At 32.8% G+C, this 25,333-nt stretch overlaps 3 protein-coding genes across 7 annotated transcripts; 2 read left to right on the forward strand and 1 right to left on the reverse strand.

Annotated features, from left to right (window-relative positions):
• The first annotated feature begins 1,004 nt into the window (after positions 1 to 1,004).
• LOC141683722 (uncharacterized) lies at positions 1,005 to 5,970 on the forward strand. 3 transcript variants are annotated; one of them, XM_074488475.1, is made up of 8 exons: positions 1,005 to 1,197; positions 2,048 to 2,321; positions 2,974 to 3,039; positions 3,315 to 3,354; positions 3,905 to 3,969; positions 4,519 to 4,635; positions 4,926 to 5,054; positions 5,660 to 5,970. In XM_074488475.1, exons 1-8 carry the CDS (start codon positions 1,136 to 1,138, stop codon positions 5,708 to 5,710), a joined length of 804 nt encoding a protein of 267 aa, XP_074344576.1. In that variant the 5' UTR covers positions 1,005 to 1,135; the 3' UTR covers positions 5,711 to 5,970. The 3 variants fall into 3 exon arrangements, with proteins under 3 accessions (XP_074344576.1, XP_074344578.1, XP_074344577.1); XM_074488476.1 differs by having other exon boundaries at positions 1,007 to 1,197; positions 2,974 to 3,036; XM_074488477.1 differs by lacking the exon at positions 2,974 to 3,039.
• Positions 5,971 to 6,188: 218 nt separating this feature from the next.
• LOC141683721 (uncharacterized) lies at positions 6,189 to 11,158 on the reverse strand. Of its 3 annotated transcripts, XM_074488472.1 has the most exons (10): positions 10,521 to 11,158; positions 9,622 to 9,742; positions 8,877 to 8,962; positions 8,102 to 8,501; positions 7,911 to 8,011; positions 7,602 to 7,668; positions 7,289 to 7,516; positions 6,750 to 7,211; positions 6,555 to 6,627; positions 6,189 to 6,460 (listed from the first exon to the last, which is right to left on the reverse strand). In XM_074488472.1, the coding sequence occupies exons 1-10, from the start codon at positions 10,919 to 10,921 to the stop codon at positions 6,216 to 6,218; spliced, it is 2,184 nt and encodes a 727-aa protein (XP_074344573.1). In that variant the 5' UTR covers positions 10,922 to 11,158; the 3' UTR covers positions 6,189 to 6,215. The 3 variants fall into 3 exon arrangements, with proteins under 3 accessions (XP_074344573.1, XP_074344574.1, XP_074344575.1); XM_074488473.1 differs by lacking the exon at positions 10,521 to 11,158 and having other exon boundaries at positions 9,608 to 9,742; XM_074488474.1 differs by lacking the exons at positions 9,622 to 9,742; positions 10,521 to 11,158 and adding an exon at positions 8,612 to 8,770.
• A 12,401-nt stretch (positions 11,159 to 23,559) lies between these two features.
• LOC141686518 (zinc finger BED domain-containing protein RICESLEEPER 2-like) lies at positions 23,560 to 24,820 on the forward strand. The gene is made up of 3 exons (XM_074491551.1): positions 23,560 to 23,830; positions 23,925 to 24,098; positions 24,738 to 24,820. The coding sequence occupies exons 1-3, from the start codon at positions 23,560 to 23,562 to the stop codon at positions 24,818 to 24,820; spliced, it is 528 nt and encodes a 175-aa protein (XP_074347652.1).
• The last annotated feature ends 513 nt before the right edge of the window (positions 24,821 to 25,333 follow it).

Genomic DNA, 25,333 nt, shown 5'->3' on the forward strand with positions numbered 1-25,333 from the left:
AATACGAAATTAAAGATATTAATAATCAAAATTGTACATTGACAAACGTGTCCAATACAAAGAGGAAACGTTTTTAGGGACGGAGGGAGTAAATGTTATTTTCAGAATAGCTTTTGTAATTTCACAGAGCAATTCCTATCAGACTCGTTTGTTTCATTTTCATGTATTAAGAAGATAATGTAAGTTACTTATAATTGAGAAAATTTTGTCAATTTTGTTAATAAGCCCACCTCCAAATGACTGTTTGTGCCCGTTTGTGTGGGAGGTCTCGAATTCGGATCTAAGATCACCGTCAAGTAACTGAAATAAGTGTAGCAAACATAATTTTAAGCTCTATGAAAATGAGGATTTTGGTCTTAATATACCATTTCTTTTTTAAGTGTCTATGGCTAAAGAAAATAATACTTAAAAGTTTTTCTAAAACAAATAATAATGGAATAATAAAATAGAGCTGGGAGGTTCAGAGGATATAATATAACACTACTCCATTATTACTTATTAGTGGCTAAAAATAATAAGTAAATTTCTTTTAGAAAAATATTGTTTGGGAGCAATTTTTTTTCCCAGAATAGTTATAAAAAATTATAAATTTTTAAATAGTTTTAATAATAATTCATAAAAATTATGTACTTCATCCGTCCCTTTTTAATTGTCATATTTGATTTTTATACGGTAAAATTTACCCAAATTTGACCGAATTTTATTAATATTTTAATATTTAAACAAAAAAATATCATTGAAAAGTATATTTAATCTAATTTAAAATATGATTTTAACTTTTTTAAATAATATAAGAGTAATTTTAAATTTTTGCTCAAAAATTAGTCAATCTGACTGATATAAAAAAGAAAATGTGACAAGTAAAAAAGAATATACAGTTGAACAAAATGATTAAGAAAATGATATCTTTTGTGTGCTCGTACGAACAAATGCTCATTTGTAAGGCGACAAGGGATTATTAAATATATCTAAAAATAACAATAAACAAGATCTGGCGGGTGTGTTCTTAAACTAAACTTTAGCGGTTATGTTTCTTCATTCTTGACCCGGTTCATTTTGAAATCAATTTCTTCAATTTTATTTCATTTTAAATACATCTATGTTCATGTACAAATACACACACACACATTAAAATATGTTCCAAGGCGATTGTTCCATGAATTCCACCACTCCTCAATTACTCAATAATTGGATTCAGTATGTTCTTAATCCTCATTTATTTCCTCAAATTTCATATTAAATTTCATTTATTTATTTTTTAAATCATGTTTTATGGTAATTTTGTTTGTGGGGTCTTTTCTTTTTTTGACATGATCACGTATACAGAAATTTAAATACTCACGTACACAAGCTCAAGCCCCAGTTATTGTTAACCAGAATTAGATATATCCGAATGGGTATTTGTTAGATACAGGGTTAAGTATCAAATTAGCGGGTATATAACTAGCAAAATGTAAACTTTACCAGGATTAATTCGGGGTCTTAAATTGGCGGGTGGTAAATTTGAGATGTTGTTAGCTTATCATTGACTTAAAAGCGGCCATTTTGAGACTTCACCGAGTTGGTAGTGGCTAATTTGAGATCGCGAAGTTGTGAACGGTAAATTTGAGATGTTAGCTTATCACAGTGGCCAATTTGAGATTTCACCGACCTAATTTTAGATCCCTAAGCCGTGAATGGTAAATTTGAGACGTTAGCTTATCAGCGACTCAAAAGTGGCCAATTTAATTTGACCGACTTAATATTGGCCAATTTGAGATCCCGAAGTTGTGAATGGTAAATTTGAGATGTTAGCTTATCACAGACTTAAAAGTGGCCAATTTGAGATTTCACCGACTCAATGTGAGGTCTCTAAGCCGTGAATGGTAAATTTGAGATGTTGCTAGCTTATCAGCGACTTAAAAGTGGCCAATTTGAGACTTGGCCGACTTAATATTGGCCAATTTGAGATCCCGAAGTTGTGAATGGTAAATTTGAAATTTTGCTAACTATGTAGTGGTCAACTTCATAATTATCCCTTTAGTTATATTGGGTGTATTGATTTCAGGGTTCAAAGTAAGTTGAAGAAAAAGTTGGTAACTGAAGATGATTTTACATGGAAAGTGCCTACAAGAATTAAAGGAGGTGATGAAGGAGCAGAGAGTTGTGAAGTGTTGAAATATATAGGTGGTGTTGATTTGAGCTTCTCGAGAGGAGACCCTTCTGTTGCTTGTGCTACTCTTGTGGTGCTGGAGCTTAAAAGTCTCGAAATTGTTTATCAAGATTCTTGTGTTGTTAGGCTCAGTGTTCCTTATGTTCCTGGATTTCTTGCTTTTAGGGAGGTGTGTGTTTTATCGACTTGTTTGTTGTTACTGGTTAATCTTTTGGATATTGTTTTGATGGTTTGCATTAATTAGGCTTAGTTTTTGAACTCGGGTTTTACTGGGAACTAAATGTGGGATGGAAATTAGAGAATGCTTACTGTAAACTGAAATTTGTTTTGTTGGATCAAAGATAGAGGATCTGATATTCTGATCCACATTAGTGTTCTTGCTTTTAGAGACGTGTGTGTTTTATGACTTGTTTATTGTTACTGGTTAATCCTACGAATATTGTTTTGATGGTTTAGATTTAATAAGAGTTAGTTTCTGAACTCGGGTTACTGGTAAATGTCAATGCTTTATGGGAATTAAATGAGGGATGTAAATTTCTTAAATGTTTAGTCAGAAGTTACGTTTTTTTCTGCACAGAGATAAGACTTTTCTTATGCAAACCTGAATGAAGAGAAATGTTCCCTTTTTTTTCATAATATGTCGTGCAATTTCTTATTACCCAATATATACCACATCACATGTAAATTCCTATGTTGGATCTTAATGTACATGTATAAAGAATTGTGATGTCTGGTAAAAGCTTTATTTGATAAGTGTTTATAAATTGTAATTGTTCTTTGGATTGTTTTATGAACATTTTTACTGTGTATCTTTGACTTAGGCTCCTGTCCTGTTAGAGCTTTTGGATAAGATGAAAGCTTGTTCACATCCTTTATATCCCCAGGTAGTAGTTGTCTTTACGAGGCTTTGCCTAATGATCTCTTGTGTTGTATTTTCAAGTTGATTAGCTTACATAGGTACAATGCTTCAAATTGAGAATGCTGAAATCTTATATTTAAATTATATATAATTATGAAAAAGTGTGAACTGCTATTTTTAAACCTTCTGCTATAGGCAATTAACCTACATTTGAAAGTTTTTGTTGTTTCGTAACTCACACTGCTATATTCCCCAAGCAATTTTTAATGAACTTAACACGAAATTTATCGTGAAATTCTGCAGTTATTAATGGTTGATGGCAATGGAATACTCCATCCCCAAGGCAAGTCTTTCCATCTTTATAAAGTTGTCTCAATATCCACTGAGTCGGCCCAATATATTGAAGTATCTGTTTTTGTGTTTGATACGTTAATTTTTCTTTGTTGTATATTCCCCCATTCTTTTGGCTGAAAAAAAAACATCCTGGAGCTTGTGCTTTAATTTCCATTAAGATGGTTTGATCATTGTTTTTATTTGAACATCCAAACATATGTTCTGGACTAAAGTTTCAGTGGCTTAAGTTGAATTCTTATATGGGATGAGTGGCTTCCATTTATCATGTTCTTCTGATCTAAAAGACTAAAATAGAAATGGCAATTTTCACCTTTTCCTGTTAATATCTTCTGCACAGAGTTTCTGCCTAAATCTCCACCTTTTTTTGAAACATATATTGTTTATCAGATGGTTGGAATTTGTGTCCCTTCTGGCTGACATAGTGTTTAACTTATATTACTTGTCGCCACATATGCCCGCAGCGCATGCACACAAATTATATATGTTGCATATGCATGCTAACTTAAAAGTGGTCTAAAAGCTTAATATTGATGATGTAGGATTCGGGTTGGCTTGTCATCTTGGTGTCTTGGCCAATATTCCAACCATTGGGATAGGAAAGTCGGTAAGTGATGCGAACAAGGAATTACGATATTGTGTTAAATTGTGATCTATCATGAAGTTCAGTTGTGTTCGATTATTAGGAATTTTCTAGAGTATGGTAGTACCATAGTAGAGTAATAAAAGAGGTGTTTCCTTTATTCCATACTGCTAGTTGATAGTATAGGCAAGTAGATAAGAATTTGACTAGTTTTTTCTTATTAGAATTTATCCTTTCGTTAAGTTTAGGGTTTAAATTATAAATAAAATGGGCCGAATTTCAATCGACTCATACTTGCCAAAATAATCGTGACTTATTAATTTGTAAGCAGATTATTTTAAGTACTAAACTTTTTGGATTGTGCCAAATTTTGCATTTTGAAACTATCTAAGTTTTAGAATAGTATATGTTCATTTTGTACTGTATGAGGACATGTCTCTGCCCCTTACCTCGTGCCTAAGCTATGTATAGGTGTACAAAGAATCTTTTTGATTTTAGTTAGTAACTTAGTCTAACAATAAATTTAATTGCCTGACAAAAAAACAGTATATTTATTTGGGTGATTTTTTTCAGTTGCATCATGTGGATGGTCTTTCTAAATCTACGGTGAGAGAGCGTTTTGAGATGGATGGAAACTCAAGTCAAGATATAATTCCTTTAATCGGAGACTCCGGGCAAACACTGGGAGCAGTAAGAACCTATCTCAAGTCAATATATATGATTTTTATTTAAATAGTATAGTGACATTGCTACTTAATTTACAATGCTAAAAATTCATACTGTACATTCATTAGTATATAACCACAATAAGTGCACCACAGTCTACAAATATTTTAATACTGAAAACTGGCAAATTCGATATTACATAGTATATCTTTAGAATCATTGCATTTCCAGGAGCGATTACTGGATAATTCTTGAGTATGTACTGTTATATTGTTCTCTGATATAATGATATTATAAGATTCGATATCATGCAGGCATTGTTGTCAACCAGGGGATCCTCTAAACCTATATATGTCTCAATTGGTCATCGTATATCACTTGCTGTTGCCATTGAAATAGTTAAAGTCAGCTGCAAATACCGTGTTCCTGAGACCATCCGACAGGTATGGAGTACTAAATTTAAGACCTATAAACAAGTATGTATCTTGTACAATCACTCTATTACTTCCTTAAAAATGTACCTCTCCCCAACGCTTTAGAAAGCAACATAATAGTCGAGGACCATTTGATTATTTCTTTTCTTTTTTCCCGTAAAAAACAATTTTAATGTGATTATTGTTATTCTCCTTCAATAGTTGCACGAGACATGTTTCAAGTTCTACTGCATCTTCATGAGCTTGCATGCTCTTATCAATTTGTGCATTTGTGCAATCATGAGATGGATTTAATAGGCTCGTGATCCGATGCTCTTAATGCTGCAGTACCAACCGAATAATATATAAAAGCGAAACAAACTGTTCATTTCTCATTTAATGTCATGTCATTAATACTCACATAGGTAATCTATATTCTGTGGTAAAACCTAAACAAATGTTATCCTTGTAATCTACAAAATCTGAAAACTGAGGGCTGTTTTATTGAATAGATAATGTAATTTTCTACGGCATGGTCATATTTGTTTTGCAGATTATTCACTTCTCTTATGTGTTTGCTTATTTTCATATACTTTAATTTGACATTTTGTTACTCTATTTACCATCTAATGCAGGCCGATATTAAATCAAGACAGTATCTCCAGAATAGCAGATCGATTTGTTAAGGCAAGGTTACTGCATATACTTTGGAGGTCAATGCCCTTTTAGTTGGTAGAAAATGTTGCTAAATATGCAAATATCTGGTAGGTTCATAAGCTAGTTCTGTAGTAGTTCCGTATCAAAATATGCAAATATCTGGTAGATTCATAAGCTAGTTTAGTAGTTGTGTGTGAATAAGTGTCCAGGGTTATCTGCCTAATTTGTAGCAGGATAAACTGTATCGAACAACGAAGTAATAATATTTACAGATTCATAATCTTTCTTCGATTGTGAGTTAACACTCTAGGTAAGTTCTGGTTCAAGAATTTTCGCAGCTTAGTGTGATTTTAGAATCGAAAAAAGGTTGAGATCGACTACCATTTCTTCAACTCCATTCACTCGAGATCAAATTGACCATCTGAAGTCTCAGTCCAATAAACATTACATCACCTCACACATAAAATCATCAGATGACCAGCTTTTGGACACTATAAATTAGTAAAATTCACTAAAAATAATAACTATGTACATTTATTCCACCCAATTTATATCCAGATCCTTTACTTTCATGAGCCATTTCTCTGTATCTTGAGATACATGGAGTTTAGATGATGCCTTCTGGTCACCATTTACAATACTATATGCTATATTATCAGATTTCTTATCTTTACCAAGGCGTGCCTGTCTGTTAGGGTGTCGTACCTTCAGTGATAGAAGACGCGAAACTTCATGAAGGCCTCCCCATTTCTCCAAGGCACGAGCAATGTCATAACGACCTATAACACAAAATTGATGCACACAAACTGTATAAGCAGACAATAGTTATTGTATAGAAGGCGAAAGAAACTCTTCCTCCACAGTAGTCTATACCTGCACGCTCAAAAGATTTTCTACTGGGCATGAAGGATAGATCCATTCCCCAGCTCTTCTGGAACCGATTAATCTGTAAAATTAAAGCAGTGACCTAATATCAGCAGACAAAATCGATATAGCAGAATGACTTCCTTCAACGATAGTGTTCATTCAAGGTTATCTTCGTAAATGAATACATAAAAGAACTTATACCTCTTCTTCCAAGTTCTCTAGGTTGTCCCAGTAACCTTTTGGTTTGCGTTGCTTGTAAGACAGGGAAAGATCCATCAAAGAGGCGATTCTTCTGAATCCACCCATTCGGGTGATAGCCTTCTCAATGTCAACCCTCCCATACTTCCGAAGTTGCTTTCTCATAGGCATAAAACCATCCTGCCCATGTTCTGATATGAACGCTAGCAACTCAGATTTAAGAACTTCGACGTCCCTCTGTAAGCCTGGTACCCTTGGCCTCTGTCTTGAAGAATGTTGCCTGTCATTATCAGAAGATTTTTCGTCTGATATAGAGTTATCATCACTCCTTCCATTGTCAGGTGACGAGGCATTCTCCTCCGTGTGAACCAGGTGGTCACATGATTCAAAAGAGTTGTCTGCTACTCTGTTCTCTGTATAATCTCGAATTGCACATAAATTTGATGGAAGATCTTCGTATATAACCTAATTTTGGAATAACTCTAATTAGAAAGGCCAAAAATGTAAAGATGGAGCTGGTATATAACCAAGCCTTGGCTAACCTCTTCCATTATAGCTTCAGAGAGGAAGGCATTTTTGTGCATTTTTGACTCCACACTGTACTTCAGCAGTGTGTGCTGATTACCAAGTTGCTCTAGTAACCATTTTCCTTTAAACGAGTCGAAGTCCCCTTCAACCTGCTCAAAGCTGATCTCATGTTCGAGTTTTTCACATAAATCTAAGATTACTCGTGCATGGAGCACCATATACAACAGACCTTTGCATCCTTCCTGGACAATTAAACAAACAAAATACCTTGTAAGTGAGAAATTTACAACCCACAAGTCTTCTGTTAATCTAGGTTAGAATATATACCTGAAGTATGCGTACTTTGTTGTTTTCTCGTGATAAAATTTTACTTATAGCTAAATTTGGGACTATCCTGCAAGAACAAGTGCAATAAAATTATTGGCATTCCAGAAAAGTATTAATAAGGACATTTTCATATGATTACATAGCTCATTCTTATGAAGAATAGCCATAAAACTGAACAAGGTTAGATATTACTACAACAATAATGGTACTAGCATGAACAAAGAAAGCTCTGACATTTCAGTGAATGTATTTGAACAAGTTATGCTTCTAGTACTTGGGATAGTTCATCATATAAGATTACATACTTACTCGGGAAGGCTCTCATAAGCAGTCAAAACATTCCAGACATCACGAACAGGAGCTTTCACAGTTATGCTAGCAACAACACACCGATGAACGCCTCCATTTTCCTTCAGCACAAAACCATTAATTTATGCAGAACAAAGAATGAAAATGTACAGAAGCAAACAGGGTAGAAAAGCCTAGAGATGATCAGTTACCAATAGTTCGTCAAATCTGCGAAGATGGACTTCATCCACTACAGGCCTTTCTTGTTTGCAAAATTTCCCAAATACTCCCCAGTTACTGTTCAGCTCAATAGATGAGGGGGGCAAAGGGCCAAAGTTTGATGTAGGATAAATCTCTTTTTCTTCAGGAGATTCTTTTTTCTCCGCAGCTGTAGCACCATTAGTGTCCAAAATTAAATGTTTAAGGGGAGCTAATATTTTAACGATGCTTTCTGTAATTGGTTCCTGCTGGTTCTCAAAGTTCTCAGCTCTCCAAGCCAAGGCTTGAAGATTGACAGGAAGGTCTGAACTGATTATTCTCTCCACTAATATGGCTGGGAAATTGTACTTTGGTATCACATTAACCTCATACGACAATGTTGTCGTTGAAGACCTACAAAAACAGTAGTCACTAGAATTCAGAAAACGGAAACTAAAGTTTCAGGTGAAGATGTTTCACTCAATGAATGACATAATTGACTATTCCACAAGAGTATTTTTTACCAGAACTTGCCAAGTAAACGCAAAGGGTTTCTTTGCATTCCTAGATATCTATGGTCTTCATTGGTCTTTCATTTGGGTGTGCTTCATATGATTATCTCAGGCTTTGAAGGTGAGGTGATTTATAAGTAGTACAATTATGTGAAGAATGACATTTTCAGCCTGGACGTTTCAGTGGAAGTAAAGAAAAGACGGTGATTATTTATCAAAAATAAATAAATAGAATGGACAGTAATTAGCGAGGAAAAGAAGAAAGAACGGATTGTACCTTCTGACAGATTTCACGCGCCATTTGCCTTCAAATTTCTTAAAATCTCCATCAACCATTGAAAATTGCAGTTCACGCTCAGTCGCCTAAATTATCATAGGTTCTACAGTTATAAACTGAGTTGAAACAAGATGTGTGTAGGTAACAACTTAAGTTATGAAGTGGTTAATTTTCAGAGAAATACCAGATTAAATAAAACCGATATATGTCAGGTTCACTTCAGGGTCCTAGATAGATAAAGTCCCTAAAACACATCAAACTATGATAGAAAAACAATTACAGACTTGTAGCCTTCTAAAGGATAGCATTTGTGGTGTTGCCTAGACTAGACGACACCTTGTCCAGTGGCGTCGCAGGTGCCTAAATGCAACGAATTTAACTGCTTCTGCACTTTGTAGTGAACTTAAGCCTTATGTACATGTTAAACATCATATTTTTCAATGTGGAACAGGGATCAGGGTACTATATCCAGAATCTAAAGATTAATACTGCCATCCTGAATAATTTCAAGGATGATATGCTGGTTCTGCTAAGTCAATTTAACATAGTCCAATGGTTTATCTTAAGTTCAGATCCTGCAGGAAACCTCGAGGTGACAATATTTTTATGCAAGAATCAGTAGCACCGATGCAGTAAAGTTTAAAAGTCAGAGACACAGCAATTGATGAAGGTGCTGCTTCAATTATCTAATATGCATATATTGTTGCAGATTATGTATTCACTAGTATCACCTTGAAAAACTTACTGAGTTTGGAAACTCTTGCAGATCAAGCACAACACGAGCTTCTATATGCCAATACAGAGCCCGTTGCAGACCTCGTTGCTCCAACCATATCCGTCCAGGATGTGGGCAAGGTATCAGTCCACTGAAAGCCAAATATTATTTTCTTCAGTCACTTGCCAGTTGTAATATCTACTACATATATCATATATGCCTTGTACATTCACATCTAAAGCAGAAAATTCAACTCTGTACCAGATTTAAGATTTCCAATCAATCAAATTAATAGAATGCTTCAACAATCCATGAGTATAAATCTATTGCCAAGGCAGTAGTATTTGAGGCCATACTTTGTAATTTTGTCCAACACATACCCCTTGCGGGAGGTCAGAAGTTTGATCACTGGCGTGTGCGTGTGTTATTAATTAGCGAGAAAAAAAACATTATTAGATACTTTATTCGAATCCTACTTAAGTATTGACAAGAATTCAATTATCTACACAATTATGCCTATAAAATCCACATAGAACACAAACACCACTCAGTTAATCCAAATATGATTCGAACTGACTTCTTCACTGAAATTTACTCTTACAAGTTCAATTTTGTCTAATTTTAGTAAGCATTAAAACGTCACGAAATTAACAACAGAAACAAACACAAACATAAACGTTTTATTAAGTTCCAGCACATCTAAAACCTTAAAGTGGCAGAGTAAGGTCATAACAAACACAAACATAATCCTTCTATTAAATAACCAGCACATCTAAAACCTTACAGTGACAGAGGAAGGTCATAACAAACACAAACATAATCCTTCTATTAAATAACCAGCACATCTAAAACCTTACGGTGGCAGAGGAAGGTCATAACATGATCTTATACTGTTCAACGCTCGATTAAAATGAAATTATGTTATTAACCTGGAAACAAGATTGGGAATAAAATCAGCAAGACGTTCATAATCAGTAAGAGCACGCCAGACAGCATGAATATCAGCATTAACACTTGTCTCAGCTCGAATTCTTCGTTCTCGCCACGATATAACTTCAACTTCACACTCTACTTTCCTTTTTCTCCACTGCTCTTCCTCTTCTCTGTTTCCACTACTGAACCAGTTATTTTTAGTTTTACTGCAACTTTCATTGTATGATGAATGATCATTGCTTAAACCTGTCCATGTATCGATGCTTTTCGATACGTAGCATCCGAAACTGAAGCTTCTGGACTTGCTGTTGAGTAGTGTGGAGGTGAGGATTGGTTGAGTGGATATGAAGGTTGAGCGGTTTGAGTTGAACTGGAGTGAAATAGTAGGTGCATTCATTAAGAGAGAGAGAGAGAGGGAGAGGGGGCGAGAGAGAGAGGGAGAGAGAGAGAGTGGGAGAGAGAGAGAGCGAGAGAGCGAGAGAGAGAGAGAGAGAGAGCGAGAGAGAGAGAGAGAGAGAGAGAGAGAGAGAGAGAGAGAGAGAGAGTTACTGTGATGAGATCAATGTGTGTCAGTGTGTTCGTTGTAAGATTTTTTTGATGAAGAAGAAGATGACAGAAGATTTTTTTCTTAATTTTTGAAAAGATAAAATAAAATTGAATGCTGGTTTAGTAGAAATCGAATCAATCTTTTGGCGGTTGATTATGACCACATATTCAGATTTTGGGGGGCTTTCTATGCCTTGGTGTCATTTTCAATTCGGATGTAATATAATTTTATTTGTGTCGGGGGAAATTTTATTTGTATTTTGTTTTACTTATCACCTAATAATTATACAATGTTCTTCCTGTGTATTATTTTGAGGGTGATGAGGTCTTCTTTTATCAATTATAACTTATAAGGACACTGATCGGAGTAAGTCCAGGGTACAGCGGGAGCGAGTTTAATAATATCCTACCAGATACCTTATAAATTAGAGATGCTTAAAAATTGGATTTAGTCGAATTCGTGTCAGATTTTGCAAAATTCGAATTTTTTGGAATCGAGTCGGGCGAGATTTTCTTTAAATCGGGTTAAGCCTGATTTTGTTCAAAATAACTAGACCCGTTTAAGCCTACGGATTGGGTCGGGCCGCCAAAAATTTTCATATATATTTTTTTTGTAATAATATATGATCTTCGTATTTTTTTTGAAATGTATTTGCAAGTTTAAACTTTTATTTATAGGTATATACTCTTGATTAGAATTTAAAATAAATTATTCATATTATCTTAGAATAGTATAAAATTTTAAATTTATATCTCGACAATTCGATCTTAATATTAACAAAAAGGTGTTCACTAGTATATAACTCGTGCGATGCACAATTATTTTTATCATTATATATTATAAATATAATTTTAATAATATGTTGCTTGTATAATTCGATCTTATATCACTTGAATAATAATTTTTAAAATTATATCTAACGTTTCTCATCAATTTGATCTGACGGCTTTAGATTGAGTGATCAAAGACCAATAACCAAACTTTTAATGTTGCGTTTTTAATATAATAGTATGGACTTGTAATATCAAATTTCTAAAGAGTTTATTATAAATTTTGGACTTTTATTCGAAATTATACTCAATTATAAAATAAATTTGGATAAGATATAATTTTTTCAATGTTCTATTCATATCTATATATTATAAATTGCTGGATAACCCTTTCCTAAGGTTTGGTATCCATATTTTGGTTCGGATATGATTTTTAACTTTAATTTGACCCAGTGGACTATCCATTTTTAGGTTTGGTATCCATATTAAGTTTATAAAAGATCCATGATCCATGTACTTATTATGACTCATTTTAATTATAGAAACTTTGCAATACAATTTTAAATATGAATTGTGTTAGTTATGGTAAGTTTTTAATACAAATTTGAAGTAATGTTTAAATTTTAATAGATCTATTTATAGAAAAAATCTCATAAAAATATATAACATAAAAATAACATATGTAACGAAAGTAATTCTTAAATAAATTTATCATAATATGTAGATGCAATACACTTATTATATAGATAATTTAATCTTTCATAATCATATTATTCAATTTGAATTATAAATTTATTTATTTATTTTATTAAATAATTTTTGAGATCCCCGTGTGTGTAGCACGGGCTATAAACTAGTATTTATTAAAAAATGAACATAAAATTCGGGCGTTTAACGGATCGGATCGGCCCGAGGCGGGTTTTTATCCTGATCGGACCGGGCTTTTGTTCGTATTGGACTTAAATCCAGGTTTTTACCGGATTGGGCCGTACCCGATTTATACGAAAAATATGTGGACCGTTAATGCCCGTGGGCCGGATCGGACTGGGTCGGGCCTTTTTCAGATGAGATTTTTACCAGATTTTTTTTCGCATCAGATCGGACGGGTTTTTCAGATTCGAACTTTTTGTGCATCTTTATTATAAATATAATGTTCTAATGATTCAAAACAAATTTGTTTATAAACTCCAATAATATGCCCTATAATTGGAGAAATGAACCAAAATGTCACTTTGGGGTGTAAAATGGTTTAAAATATCACTTTTGAAAATTATGACCCAAATTGTCAATTCACCACGTTACATCGTGTAGCGTTTGACAAACCACCCAAAACGCTACACGATGTAGCGTGTTGTTTATTTTTTTTTTTTTACTTTTTAATATGACAACGTGATTTCATGTAACGTTTTGTGTTATTTTATTTTTTTTCTTTCTTATTTTTAGCTTCTCTTGTTGTATTGTTTAAGGGCCCGGAAACATCACTTAATGTTACGTTTTCGATATCTCGTTTTTATTTTATTTTTTTAAAATTTAAGATTATACCACAATTTAACAATTTTTAACATTTATGTTTCATCAATCCCCTTTAGGTTTTAGAAATATTAAAAAAGAAATTGATAAAGATTACACCGATTTAGCGTTCTAAACCCTAACAACCAAAAATATAAATTTTAAATTTAAAAGTGTAACTTAATTTAAATTTTTTTAACATTTTAGGATTCACCAATCCCCTTTTCGGGTTTTAGAAATAATTTAAATATTTTTTTAGTATTTTAAGAATTAACAATTTTTTTATTTGAGGTTAAAAGTATATATATATTTTTTAAAAAAATTAAAAGTGTAAAACGCTAGATAAAGTAGAGTTTTGGGACCAAAACGCTACATGATGTAGCGCTTGGAACCAAAACTCTACGTTATATAACATTTTGCAAATTATAAAAAAAAAAGTAAAGTGCCAATGCGGGGTTTTGGGCTTTTTGCCTGAACACTACATGATGTACCGTCTTAAAGTGACATTTCGAGCCATAATTTTCAAAAGTGATATTTTAGAACATTTTTTCGCCTCAAATTGACATTTAGGGCCACCACCCTATAATTGTGTCTTTTTATTAATATAATATTATATTTGAATTATAATACGAGGAACTTATGTTTTTTGTGATCAATCAAATTCTCCGATCAAACTCTTCAAAATTCTTCTATCAAATTCAGAGCAAATTGTTATTTTTCTATGGAAGTTGAATCCATAATCGTGTTTTCCTCTTCAATCCATCTCGATTCATACTCAAATCAATTGAGTTCCTCAAACCCAGATGTTGATCTTTGTTTAATCCAGTTACGTTTTAATCCATATATATATTGTATTCAGAATCTTAAGCCTCAATTCATCAAATCGACGTTTAACTCGATTCGACTCATCTCCCGCGACGATTGCATGGCCTCCATGCTCAATAATGGCGATTCATGGCGATTATAAGCTGTCCACGTAAAGAAGAAGCTCATCATGGTGGTCTCTCTCAAGCTCGCCCAACTCGGACCAACTCAGTGAGTCGATTCGACGAGCCAGGCGAGTCAAGGAGCTTGTATCTATCTGAGTTGTGATGTTTCTCTGATTGGTTTCAATTTGGTCAGGATGTCAGTTTGGTTTCTATGAAAAGATCTTTTGTGCTGAATGATTAGATTATTATTTAAGATCTTTTATATTGTTATGTGGTCAAGATGTCAGTTCGGTGTCTATGTCTGTGTTGCTTAAGTTTGGTGTTTTTCACTTAATCTTGTTTCCATTGGCCAATTGTGTGATCTCGGATTTAACATTGTCTTTACCCCTTCTGGTTGTTGTGTATATGATCCTCAAACATGACAAACTCTTGGGACATGACGTAGATGCGGAAGGTTCTTTGAGCTCACTTCCCTTCATCTTCCTACATCAATATCTTCTTCCAATAATCTAGTTGGATCTGTTTCATCTACAACTAGCATCTGACATTCTCGGTTAGGACATCCTTCATCTTCTCGTTTACGTACTCTAGTTTCTAGTGGTCATCTAGGTAGTGTCAATTCCGACACTATCGATTGTGTGTCGTGTAAACTAGCAAAACAACATGTACTTCCATTCATCATCAACCACTTTTGATCTTATACATTCTGATATATGGGGTCCCTCTCCAACTCCAACTACGGGGGTCTAGATATTATGTGATATTTGTTGATGATTTCTACCGATATACTTGGATATATATTTTGAAAAATCGGTCTGAATTAGGAGAAACATATAAGAATTTTGCCTCTATGATTGAAACTCAATTCAACAAGAAAATTAAAAAATTTCGTGCCGACAATGCCAAAGAATATAAAGAATCAGAACTTACAAAATTTTTGACATCATATGGTACTCTTGCACAAAGTTCTTGACCATACACATCACAACAAAATGGTCGTGCCAAACACAAATATAGACACATTCTTGATACAATTCGAGCCCTTCTCATTTCTTCTTCCTGTCCGGAATTCTTTTGGGGGGAAGCTGCATTGACTGTTGTTCATACAATAAACATAATTCCTTCTCCGATAATAGATAACGTGTCTCTTTATGAAAAATTATACGAAGAACCACCTTTATATGATACTCTTAAGGTTTTTCGTTCTGCATGTTTTGTTTTTCTCCCTCCACATGAAAGAACAAAACTAGAACCCCGTGCTCGTCTCTGTTGTTTTATTGGTTATGGTAGTGGTCAAAAAAGATTCCGTTGTTGGGATCCTATCTCTCAACGACTACGAGTCACTCGAAATGTGACATTCTAGGAACACAAAATGTTCTCGTCTATGTCAGATTTCAAAGTCGATTCCTCTACTAGCATTTCTCACTTTACAGATCTTTTTGTTGATCTATGTCCTAGTGATGAATATGTAGACTCGTCGACATCTTCTGAAATAATTCCAACATATTCTCCAAACCAGCTCATACAACCATCCTCAACTGCTACTGTTCCTCCAACATAAGTTCAGTCTGAGGATTCTGATGCTGATCCTCTTATTCCGCCATCACCTGGATGCTGAGCCTATTCACCGTTCTACACGGGTAAGACAACCTCCTGTTCGACTTACTGATTATCATGTTTATTCTGTTATACAATCGTTACATGAGCCTCAAACATATATAGAGGCCAGTGTTAACCCTCTTTGGCCATAAGCAATGACAGACGAACTCCAAACATTAGAGAAAACTCATACCTGGGATCTGGTTACTTTGCCTCCAGAAAAACAACAATGAGTTGTCGCTGGATTTATAAAATCAAGACAAAATCTGATGGCTCTATTGATCGATATAAAGCTCGTCTCGTTGCTAGAGGTTTTACACATCTGTTGCTCGACTCACATTTGTTCGAAGTTTACTTGCAGTTAGAGCATCAAAGTATTGGGATATGTGGCAAATGGATGTCAAGAATGCTTTCTTAAATAGAGACCTTCATGAGGAAGTTTACCTCAAACATCCTTCAGGTTTCTCCCATTCTCCAGATCAAGTGTTCAAGCTTAACAAGGCTCTTTATGATCTTAAACAAGCACCACGAGCATGTTTTGAAAAATTTAGCAAAGTGGTTCAACAACTAGGATTCTCCTCCAGTCCATATGATCATGCTCTGTTTATTCGACGATCTGAACGAGGAATTGTTTTACTTCTTCTATATATGGATGATATGACCATTACTAGAGATGATATTATTGGTATTTCTGAACTCAAACAATTTCTCAGTCAATAATTTGAAATGAAAGATCTTGGTTCATTAAGCTACTTCTTAGGTCTTGAAGTCTCTTCGGTCCCTACTGGCTACACTCTTTCTCAAGTCAAGTATGCATCTAATCTTTTGTTAAAATCCGGAATCAGTGACACCAAAATTGCATCTACACCTCTGGAATACGAGGCAAAACTCAATCCTCATGATGACGAATTGCTTCAAAATCCTACATTGTATCGCCAATTGGTTGGGAGTTTAATTTATCTCACTGTCACTCGCCCAGATATTGCTCATGTTGTACACATTGTAAGTCAATTCATGGCAGCGCCCCGTACTCCTCATTATACAAATGTTCTTCACATACTTCGTTATGTCAAAGGAACAATATTTCACGGACTATATTTTCTATACAACTCTTCCCTTGAGTAACATGGATACTCTGATGCTGATTGGGGTGGTAATCCTACTACCAGATGTTCTACTACAGGATTCTGTTTCTTTCTTGGTGACTCCCTCATTTCTTGGCGAAGTAAGAAACAATTACTTGCCTCCAAATTAAGTGCAGAGTCAGAATATCGAGCTCTTGCAGATACAACACAAGAGTTGATTTGGCTACGATGGTTACTTGAAGATATGAGTGTAACACATTCCCAGCCACTCCTCTCGATTGCGATAGTAAAAGTGCCATGGACATTGCTCACAATGATGTTTTTCATGAGAGAACTAAACATATAGAGATTGATTGTCATTTCACACGTCAACAAGTTACAAAAGGCACGGTTAATCTTCGTAGTGTCCCTAGTGCAAACAATGCCGCAAACATTTTTACGAAATCTCATTCTCCCGGAAGTTTTCGTCATTATTTTTCCAAATTAAAGTTGGTTTATAAGCTATCTTCAATTTGACGAGGGGTGTTAAAATTATTACATCATGGCCATCACATCAACCCTCCTAGTCATGCCGACCTCAGCCAAACTTGGTCCCCAAGTTCGGCACTGTAGCGGCACTGTAGTTTTATCAATAAATTCATTTCTCTGTTATGTAAATAGATAAACTTCTATAAGCAATACAAGAGTTTAGACTTTCTCTTACATTGTTTCTTGCTTCCACACACACCAGCACACCACCCTGCCTTCATACACACATACAACACAACTTGTACACATATCTCTCACATACACAAGTTTGTTACTATAAACTTATTCACACTAGTTTTATTAGTTTATTCCTATATATGTCTCCGCACACTAAAAGATATTATTAGAGAAATTATCAACCAAAATCAAGCAGATATGCAACTAGTTGAATGAAGATTCTTTGGTTGCATATGAGGTTGCATGTAGTTGCAGAAACTCGTCAAATGTTGCATTGAGTTGATTGCAGTTGCCAAAAACCGTATTTTACAAAAAAAAATAAAAAAAATAGTATTCTTGCAAATTAAAATATATTTTTGTAATTTTTTTTAAAAATGACAATATTTTTATAAAAAAAATTTAGACTCGGGTCTTTTTCAAAAAAGTCCAAAATATCAATACCTAAACATTAGCTATTTAAAACCGAGAACGAACAATAAATAAAAATTACTATGGTTTCAATCAGTATGACTCTTATGCACATTTTCACGCGAGTCATGCATATCAGATTCATTGTAACTTAATAATCGTGAAAAATGAAAATATAATATAATCTTTTATCAAACATAACATGAGACTAAAAGAACCTTTCAATGCAATTCATATATATGCACTCATAAGAAATTTGAGAAAACTAAAAAAGTTATCGAAAATTAATTTTCAACTTCACCATATTTTATTCATATCAATAACTTAAGTGAACCTGTTAACCTAAGTTTTAATCTCTTTTAAGTTGCCTAGTACATGCATAGCTATGGATATACTTAGTTAAACATGTTGAAAATATTATAGTTTTTCTTATTTTTTCACATTTTCGTTTTTCTTTTCGGTAACAATGCAATCGAACAATTTCTTGTAATTGAAAATAATTCAAAGTAATTTTTAATCAAGCGTATGATATTTTTAAATATTATGCGATCATATTTTACAAGGAAAATAAAAAGGTTCCAACTAACCTCCAAATTATGAATATTAAGAGAATAGCCAGTAACTCGATTAAAAAATATTAAATGAGTAATTATTTTATGAGATCGAATAAATTGAGTTCCGCCAAAATTCAATAAGTTTTAACCTTGACCTCAACCTAAACGGTTGTCAAAAATATTCGAAAATTTCGATATTTGTCCGGAAAATCCGCATTCATATCCGAAATAAAGCGGATCCGTATCCGAAACAAAACGGATATTATCCGTATTCGAATCCGATGATTGCGGACACGGATACAAATATAGGCATATTCGTATCCGATAATATCCGAATCCGAATAAATAAATAAATAAATATATATATATATATATATATATATATATTTAAATATTTATATAATTTAAAATTTATTATGTTAAATTTATAGTGTGTATATGTGTATATATAAATACACACATATTTAAATATTATATTTATGAGGAAAGTTCTATGCATACCACTTTTTCATCGGAGATCTTGGAGACCACATATATTCTGCAATCAAAACACTTTAAAATATATTATTTTATGAAGTATATTTTACAAGTATCACTAATTTATTAAAATTGTTGAAGATCATTTAAGTTTAATAAGTAAAATTTTTATATTCAGCAAACTAAACAAATGTTCAGCAAACTTAACATGTTTTGCAGAATAAAATATTTTTTAATGTTTTACATGTGGTACATATATGATATTCAAGATTTTGAATAAAATAAGGATCTTTGTAGAGCATGATTCGCAAAATAATATGTTTTGCAATATTTTTTTGCAATATTTTGCTTGCATAACATAAGTGGTCTCCAAGGTCTCCAAAAAAAGTGGTCTCCATAAAAGTTAACTCATATATTTATACAAATTTTATATAATTGTAAAAACATTATTGACATGTATAAAAAATCATTTGAATTCAAAAATTTAAAGATAACAAATATATTGAAAAGATAAATAAAAATTAAATTTTGAATAAATTAAAATAGGATTAAATCGCTTTATCTCTTCTTTTAATTTTTAAATATGAAATTTTAATTTTTACTATATTTTTTTCAATTTTTTGAAATTTTAATATAAAAATAAAAAATCTGATTGAAAATCGGATTCGAATCCGGATATTATCCGTATTCGGGTAGTATCCATCGGATCCGGATTCAGATATTATTTTTTAAATATTTCCGAATTCGAATACGAATACGGATATAGATTTTCGGATTCGGATCCGGATACAAATATAGGCAGATCCGTATCTGAATTATCTATTTGACAGCTAAACCCCATTCAGAATGTACAACTTAAATAATTATAGTTGTTGCTTTAAGTAAATTTTAACATAATTTTTTTTAATATCATTAGGTTTAAATGTATCATTTTTATTTATTTTTTTTTATCGTAGGTAACCCGCAGCCGCTACCTTTCGGGTGCGCACTGGGTAAACCATACGGGTTCACGTAATAGCATGCAAACCACGTGAACCAAGGTAAACCGCATTTAAGTGACAGACTCTGACTCAGGAGGCATAATCATAAATTCTCCTCCCGTGGGATTCGAACCTGTGACCAAGAGGTTAGTTTTCCTCTCTTTAACCAACCGAGCCAACCCTTGCGGGCTAGTTTAAATGTATCATTGTTGTTGCTTTAAGTGAATTTCAACATTAAGTTTTAATTTTTTCAATATCATTAGGCTTAAATGTGCCATGATCATTTATAATTTAGTACGATATGATATGTAACTGCATTTTGATTAAAGGATTAAGCACGGTTTTCATCCTAGACGTTGACTATGTGACATGCATCTTTTACACAGTGAGTAATGTGTAAATACTTAGCTATTTAAAATTAGAGCGGGCAATCGGGTCGTGTCGTAAATTTTCGTGTCATGTAAGTTCGTATTTCGTGTACGTAAACATTAAACTCATATCCGACCCGAAATGATTTCGTGTACCCATATGTGAAACCCATATCCGATTCGAATCGTGTCGTGTACTTTTCGTGTATATTAAATAAAAAATTAATATAATATATATACATATAATATATAAAAAAATCTATTTTAATGTATAATTTAATGAAATATGGAGAGTGTATATATAAATATATATATATATATTTACATAGTATTCTATAAAAACTTGTAAATATTTATATTATAATTATATTATATGCATAAATATATGTATGTGTTGTATATATTAATTTATAAATATATTTATCTCGTGTAATTTCGTGTACCTAAATTGAAAATCAATATCCGACACTAAATCTATCGTGTAATTTCATGTTCGTGTACATTCGTGTTTCGTGTACCAAAAATTAAAACTCATATCCGTATTTTTCATATCGTTTCGTGTCGTGTTCACGTGTCGTGTACCAAATTGTCCGCTCTATTTAAAACTTCAAAAAACCTGTTATAATACACAAAAAGTTTCAAAAATCGTGTGAATAATAATCCGTTAATCAAATGCTATGACACGCTTATCATATTCTTTCCTTGGTCACATCATATTCATTATTACTTGATAATTGTGAAATTTGAAATTAAAATAAAAATTTATGAAACAAAAAATTAGATTAAAAACTCTTTCAAAACAAGTTTTGAACACCCTCATAAGAAATTTGAGGAAACTAATAAAATTATAAAAAATTCTTCCTCTTTCTTTTTCCACGTAAATAATTTGAGACTTCCTTTTGAAATTAGATGTTGCCAAAGGCCTACAATTGAATATTATTTGCTTAAAAAAACCTCGGGTTTATATTTCACTAATTTCGATTTTTTTATAATAATACAAATAAATTTTATTATTAAACTGACATAATTTAAAGTTGATTTTAATTAAAGCATATGTTCTATGATAGGCTAGAGAGCATCACTTGATTAAGGCTATATTTGGGATTGCTGTTAAAAATTGTTGTGCTGTTAGAAAAAGTGGTGCTGGAAAAATCAGATGACTGTTTGGTAATGGTTTTGATACGTATATGTTTTGATGCAAAAAATTAAAATAAATGATGCTTTTGGTAAGGTTTGTTGGTGAAATTATCATCTACTTCCCGCAACAGCTGAAAAACAGCTTTTTCTAAAAGTATGGGGGACTTGCTTTCTCTAACAGCAGCTTTTAAGCCAAAAGCACTTTTTCGAAAAGCGGCTTTTAAATTTTACCAAACAGTTTTTTAACTGTTTTTTAGCGAAAAGCTGCTGTTGCTGTCTGCAACATCAATACCAAACACACCCTAAAGCAACTGAATGTAGGTTCTTGGTTGTTTCTAATTACTTGTTCAATCCCCCCGTCATATTTTAAGCACATTGAATGCCTGTTTTCGTAAATTATTTTACATAAAGTTTAAGTATTAAAATTTCATTTTCTATAAAAAAAAGCTTCAATTTCTTATGAAAATGCATATTCAATGCATCTCAATATATGGAGAAAGTTATACAATTGAAGAAATGGAGGAGTAGCCGTCCATGATTTCTTAAAAAATATAACTTATGATTTATTGTTAAGAAGTGTTAAGTAATATAAATAGCACAATTTATTTAGGCATTTGGATAATCTATCATATATATATAATAGTGCAATATCAAATTTTTGAAAAAACATTTTATTCATGAAAACATTTTATTCATGGAAACATTTTATTCGAAATTACGATTTTGCCCTTATATTTTGTTAAATACAGAAATTGTAGGTGCTAATGAGAATCAAACCCACGATAACTATGTGCAAGTTACCGACATCAACCAGATGAACTAGAGCCACATTTGTTTGTATATTGATAACAACAAGTATTGAGTAGACCTTCTTTCCTTATACCAGGTATCTCACCCCGTATTTAATTTGATATTAATTTTAATATTTATATAAAATATAATAATTTGAGACTTAAATAAATTAACTTATTTCGATATGTAAACTTCATACTCGTGCAAAATTACAAGGATATATTTAATTTTTTAATCGTATAAAGTTTTATGATACTGTAACATCAACTTTTTGACATTTTATTAAGGGAAACATTACATTCAAAATCATTATATTACCATTTATTTTTATGAAATTTGACTTTTATACAACAATATGAATCATTAAGTGATGATGAGGCAGACCGGATGGGGAATGAAGACACCGGACTAAAGACGGAAAGCTCCGTGAAATCAGAGAAAGAGAATGGCAAGGGAATTAAAAGAAAATGGTCAAAAGCCTGTGATACATTTGACCTCTTTAAAGGTGTTGGAGACAAGCCGGATATAGCAAAGTGCAAGAAGTGTGGTTATACAGTCACTTATAATTCAACAACCAGGACTGGAAATTTGTTAAAACATCAAATAATTTGTGTGACCTCTTCCGATATTAGGCAGATGATAATTTCGAAGAGATAAAGATCTATGTTGGTGCATAATAGAGCGTTTGATCCCAAGATTTTCAGAGATATGATAATCGACACTGTGGTAAAACACAATTTACCTCTTTTATTTGTCGAATATGAGGGTATTAGAGAGGCCTTTTATATGCAAATCTAAGAGCTACGTTAGTGAGTAGAAATACCCTGAGAAGTGATATATTTTTAAGTACAAAACTGAAAAAAAGAAACTATCACTGCTCATTTTATAACCGATTACCGGGTTTTGCATAAGAAATTGCTAAATTTTTCGCACATGCCATTACCACACACGGGAATGACTAATTCTGATAAAATATATAAATTATTGTGTGAATGGAACCTTGAGTTTAAATTATTTAGTATCACCTTAGATAATGCTTCTAGTAATGATGCATTTGTTGGTACTTTGAAAACACAATTAAGCTTGAAGAATACTTGCTTTTTAGAGGAGAGTTCTTTCATATTAGATGTTGTGCACATATTCTTAATTTGATTGTGCGAGAGCGTCTAAAAAATATGGATGCATCGATTGTTAAAATTAGGGAATCTGTTAAGTATATAAAAGGTTCTCAAGATAGGAAGGAAAAATTTAAAGAGTGTATAACACAATTTGCTTTAGAAAGGAAAAAACGGTTGTGCCAAGATGTTCCAACAAGGTGGAATTCAACCTACCTTATGCTTGATGGTGCACTTTACTATCGTAGAGCATTTACACATTTGAAATTGAGTGATTCTAGCTACAAGCATGGTCTTGAAGAAGAAGAATGGGACAAAATTGAGGGTATTTGTACGTTTCTTGGGATTTTTTTATAATGTTACTCGGTTGTTCTCGGGCTCAAAATATCCCACGGCAAATTTGTATATTCCAAATGTGTTCATAGTTCAACATACACTAGAGAAGGCTATTCTTGACCCGAATTTTGTAGCAAGATCAATGGCTATAAAAATGCAACCAAAAATTGATAAATATTGGTCAGATTATAACATGATCCTTGCTATTGTGGTAGTGTTTGATCCCCGATACAAGGCTCAAATTCGTGGAGTTGTGCTACAAAGTACTTTATGGAGACAATTGTTATCAAATACAAAAAACTCCATGAAACCTTGAAGGGTTTATTTGACCTTAACAAGGACATAATTGCTTCATATAATGTTGTGATCCTGGAAGTTCAATGGACAATCAAGGACTTGATTTCATGAAGGTATTTATTAAATATGACAATTACTATTTTAATATATTCTGCCATATTATATACCCTGATATTCTAATTATGATTCTGATCTTTTTTAGGAATTTGACTCCTTGGATAATAATCTCAGTTCTGCTGTGCAAAAAAAACTTAACTAGATTGGCATTTGGAGTAAAAACGACTGAATCGTACCATTAATATTGACGTGTTGGACTATTGGGGCACAAATCAGGGCAGATTTCACAATCTTATGCTTATGGCTCGAGATGTCCTGTCAATACCTATTTCAACCGTAGCATCTGAGTCGGCTTTTAGTGTCGGTGGAAATGTGTTAGATCAATATTGTAACTTCTTGGCACATAATATCGTGGAGAGTTTAATCTGTACTCGTGATTGAAAATTTGACCAAGAAGGTGGTAATCTACTTTCTAAATTATTTTTAATATGTGCCTAGGTCTAAATCTCATAACTGATTTGTTCTACGTAGTTTTGTACTTCCTGTAGTTTTTCATCAGTATTCAATAAAAGAACTTACAACAGATATAACGAGGCTTGACATTAAAGATGATGTTGATCCTGTCATTTAAGGTAAGTGATTTCCTGATTAATGATCCAATCTGCAATTCTGTCTAGTTCTGATATAAAAAGTATTGTTGTTCTCTATCCATGCTGTAATATGGTTCAGTAATCTGCAACAACTTTACAGTCTGAATGGTCCATTTAATCTACAATATGGTCCATTTAATTTCCATTGATCTCATTAGATATTTTAACTTTGTTTTGTATAATCTTTTTGATGCTTATTGATCTCGTAGTGGATTATATTAAATTATGTCAGTACCCCGTGTTTAAGAATGAATGTCAAGAATTTACTCTCTGCCCTTGATACTTTTTCCATTCTGCAAATCTGCTCAGGGTTAGGATTTTTTAGACAATTTTTGGACTGTTTTACCCAATAGTTGTACCTTCAAATTATTTTATTATATGTGTCATTCTTATGATTTGTAAATTATTCTTGGTTTCATTTGCTTAACTGTATGAATTCTAAACCTGGTTGTTTAACTTGATTGATACTTATATTAATCTTAATTATTAGATTC

The sequence above is a fragment of the Apium graveolens genome, chromosome 9 (genome assembly GCF_009905375.1).
Source record: "Apium graveolens cultivar Ventura chromosome 9, ASM990537v1, whole genome shotgun sequence".
In the NCBI taxonomy this organism is placed as follows: Eukaryota; Viridiplantae; Streptophyta; class Magnoliopsida; order Apiales; family Apiaceae; genus Apium; species Apium graveolens.

Excerpts from the sequence above, each read along its gene's own strand:
- LOC141683722 (XM_074488475.1), top strand. The coding sequence starts at position 1,136 with ATGTTCCAAGGCGATTGTTCCATGAATTCCACCACTCCTCAATTACTC. Across the intron at positions 2,322-2,973 it reads GATTTCTTGCTTTTAGGGAG|GCTCCTGTCCTGTTAGAGCT; the intron begins GTGTGTGTTTTA and ends TCTTTGACTTAG. Across the intron at positions 3,355-3,904 it reads TGGAATACTCCATCCCCAAG|GATTCGGGTTGGCTTGTCAT; the intron begins GCAAGTCTTTCC and ends TTGATGATGTAG.
- LOC141683721 (XM_074488472.1), bottom strand. The coding sequence starts at position 10,921 with ATGAATGCACCTACTATTTCACTCCAGTTCAACTCAAACCGCTCAACC. Across the intron at positions 9,743-10,520 it reads ATTCCCAATCTTGTTTCCAG|TGGACTGATACCTTGCCCAC; the intron begins GTTAATAACATA and ends TTTGGCTTTCAG. Across the intron at positions 6,461-6,554 it reads AAAATCTTTTGAGCGTGCAG|GTCGTTATGACATTGCTCGT; the intron begins GTATAGACTACT and ends TTTGTGTTATAG.
- LOC141686518 (XM_074491551.1), top strand. The coding sequence starts at position 23,560 with ATGGATGCATCGATTGTTAAAATTAGGGAATCTGTTAAGTATATAAAA. Across the intron at positions 23,831-23,924 it reads GGACAAAATTGAGGGTATTT|TTCAACATACACTAGAGAAG; the intron begins GTACGTTTCTTG and ends ATGTGTTCATAG. Across the intron at positions 24,099-24,737 it reads TCGTGGAGTTGTGCTACAAA|TTTTTCATCAGTATTCAATA; the intron begins GTACTTTATGGA and ends TACTTCCTGTAG.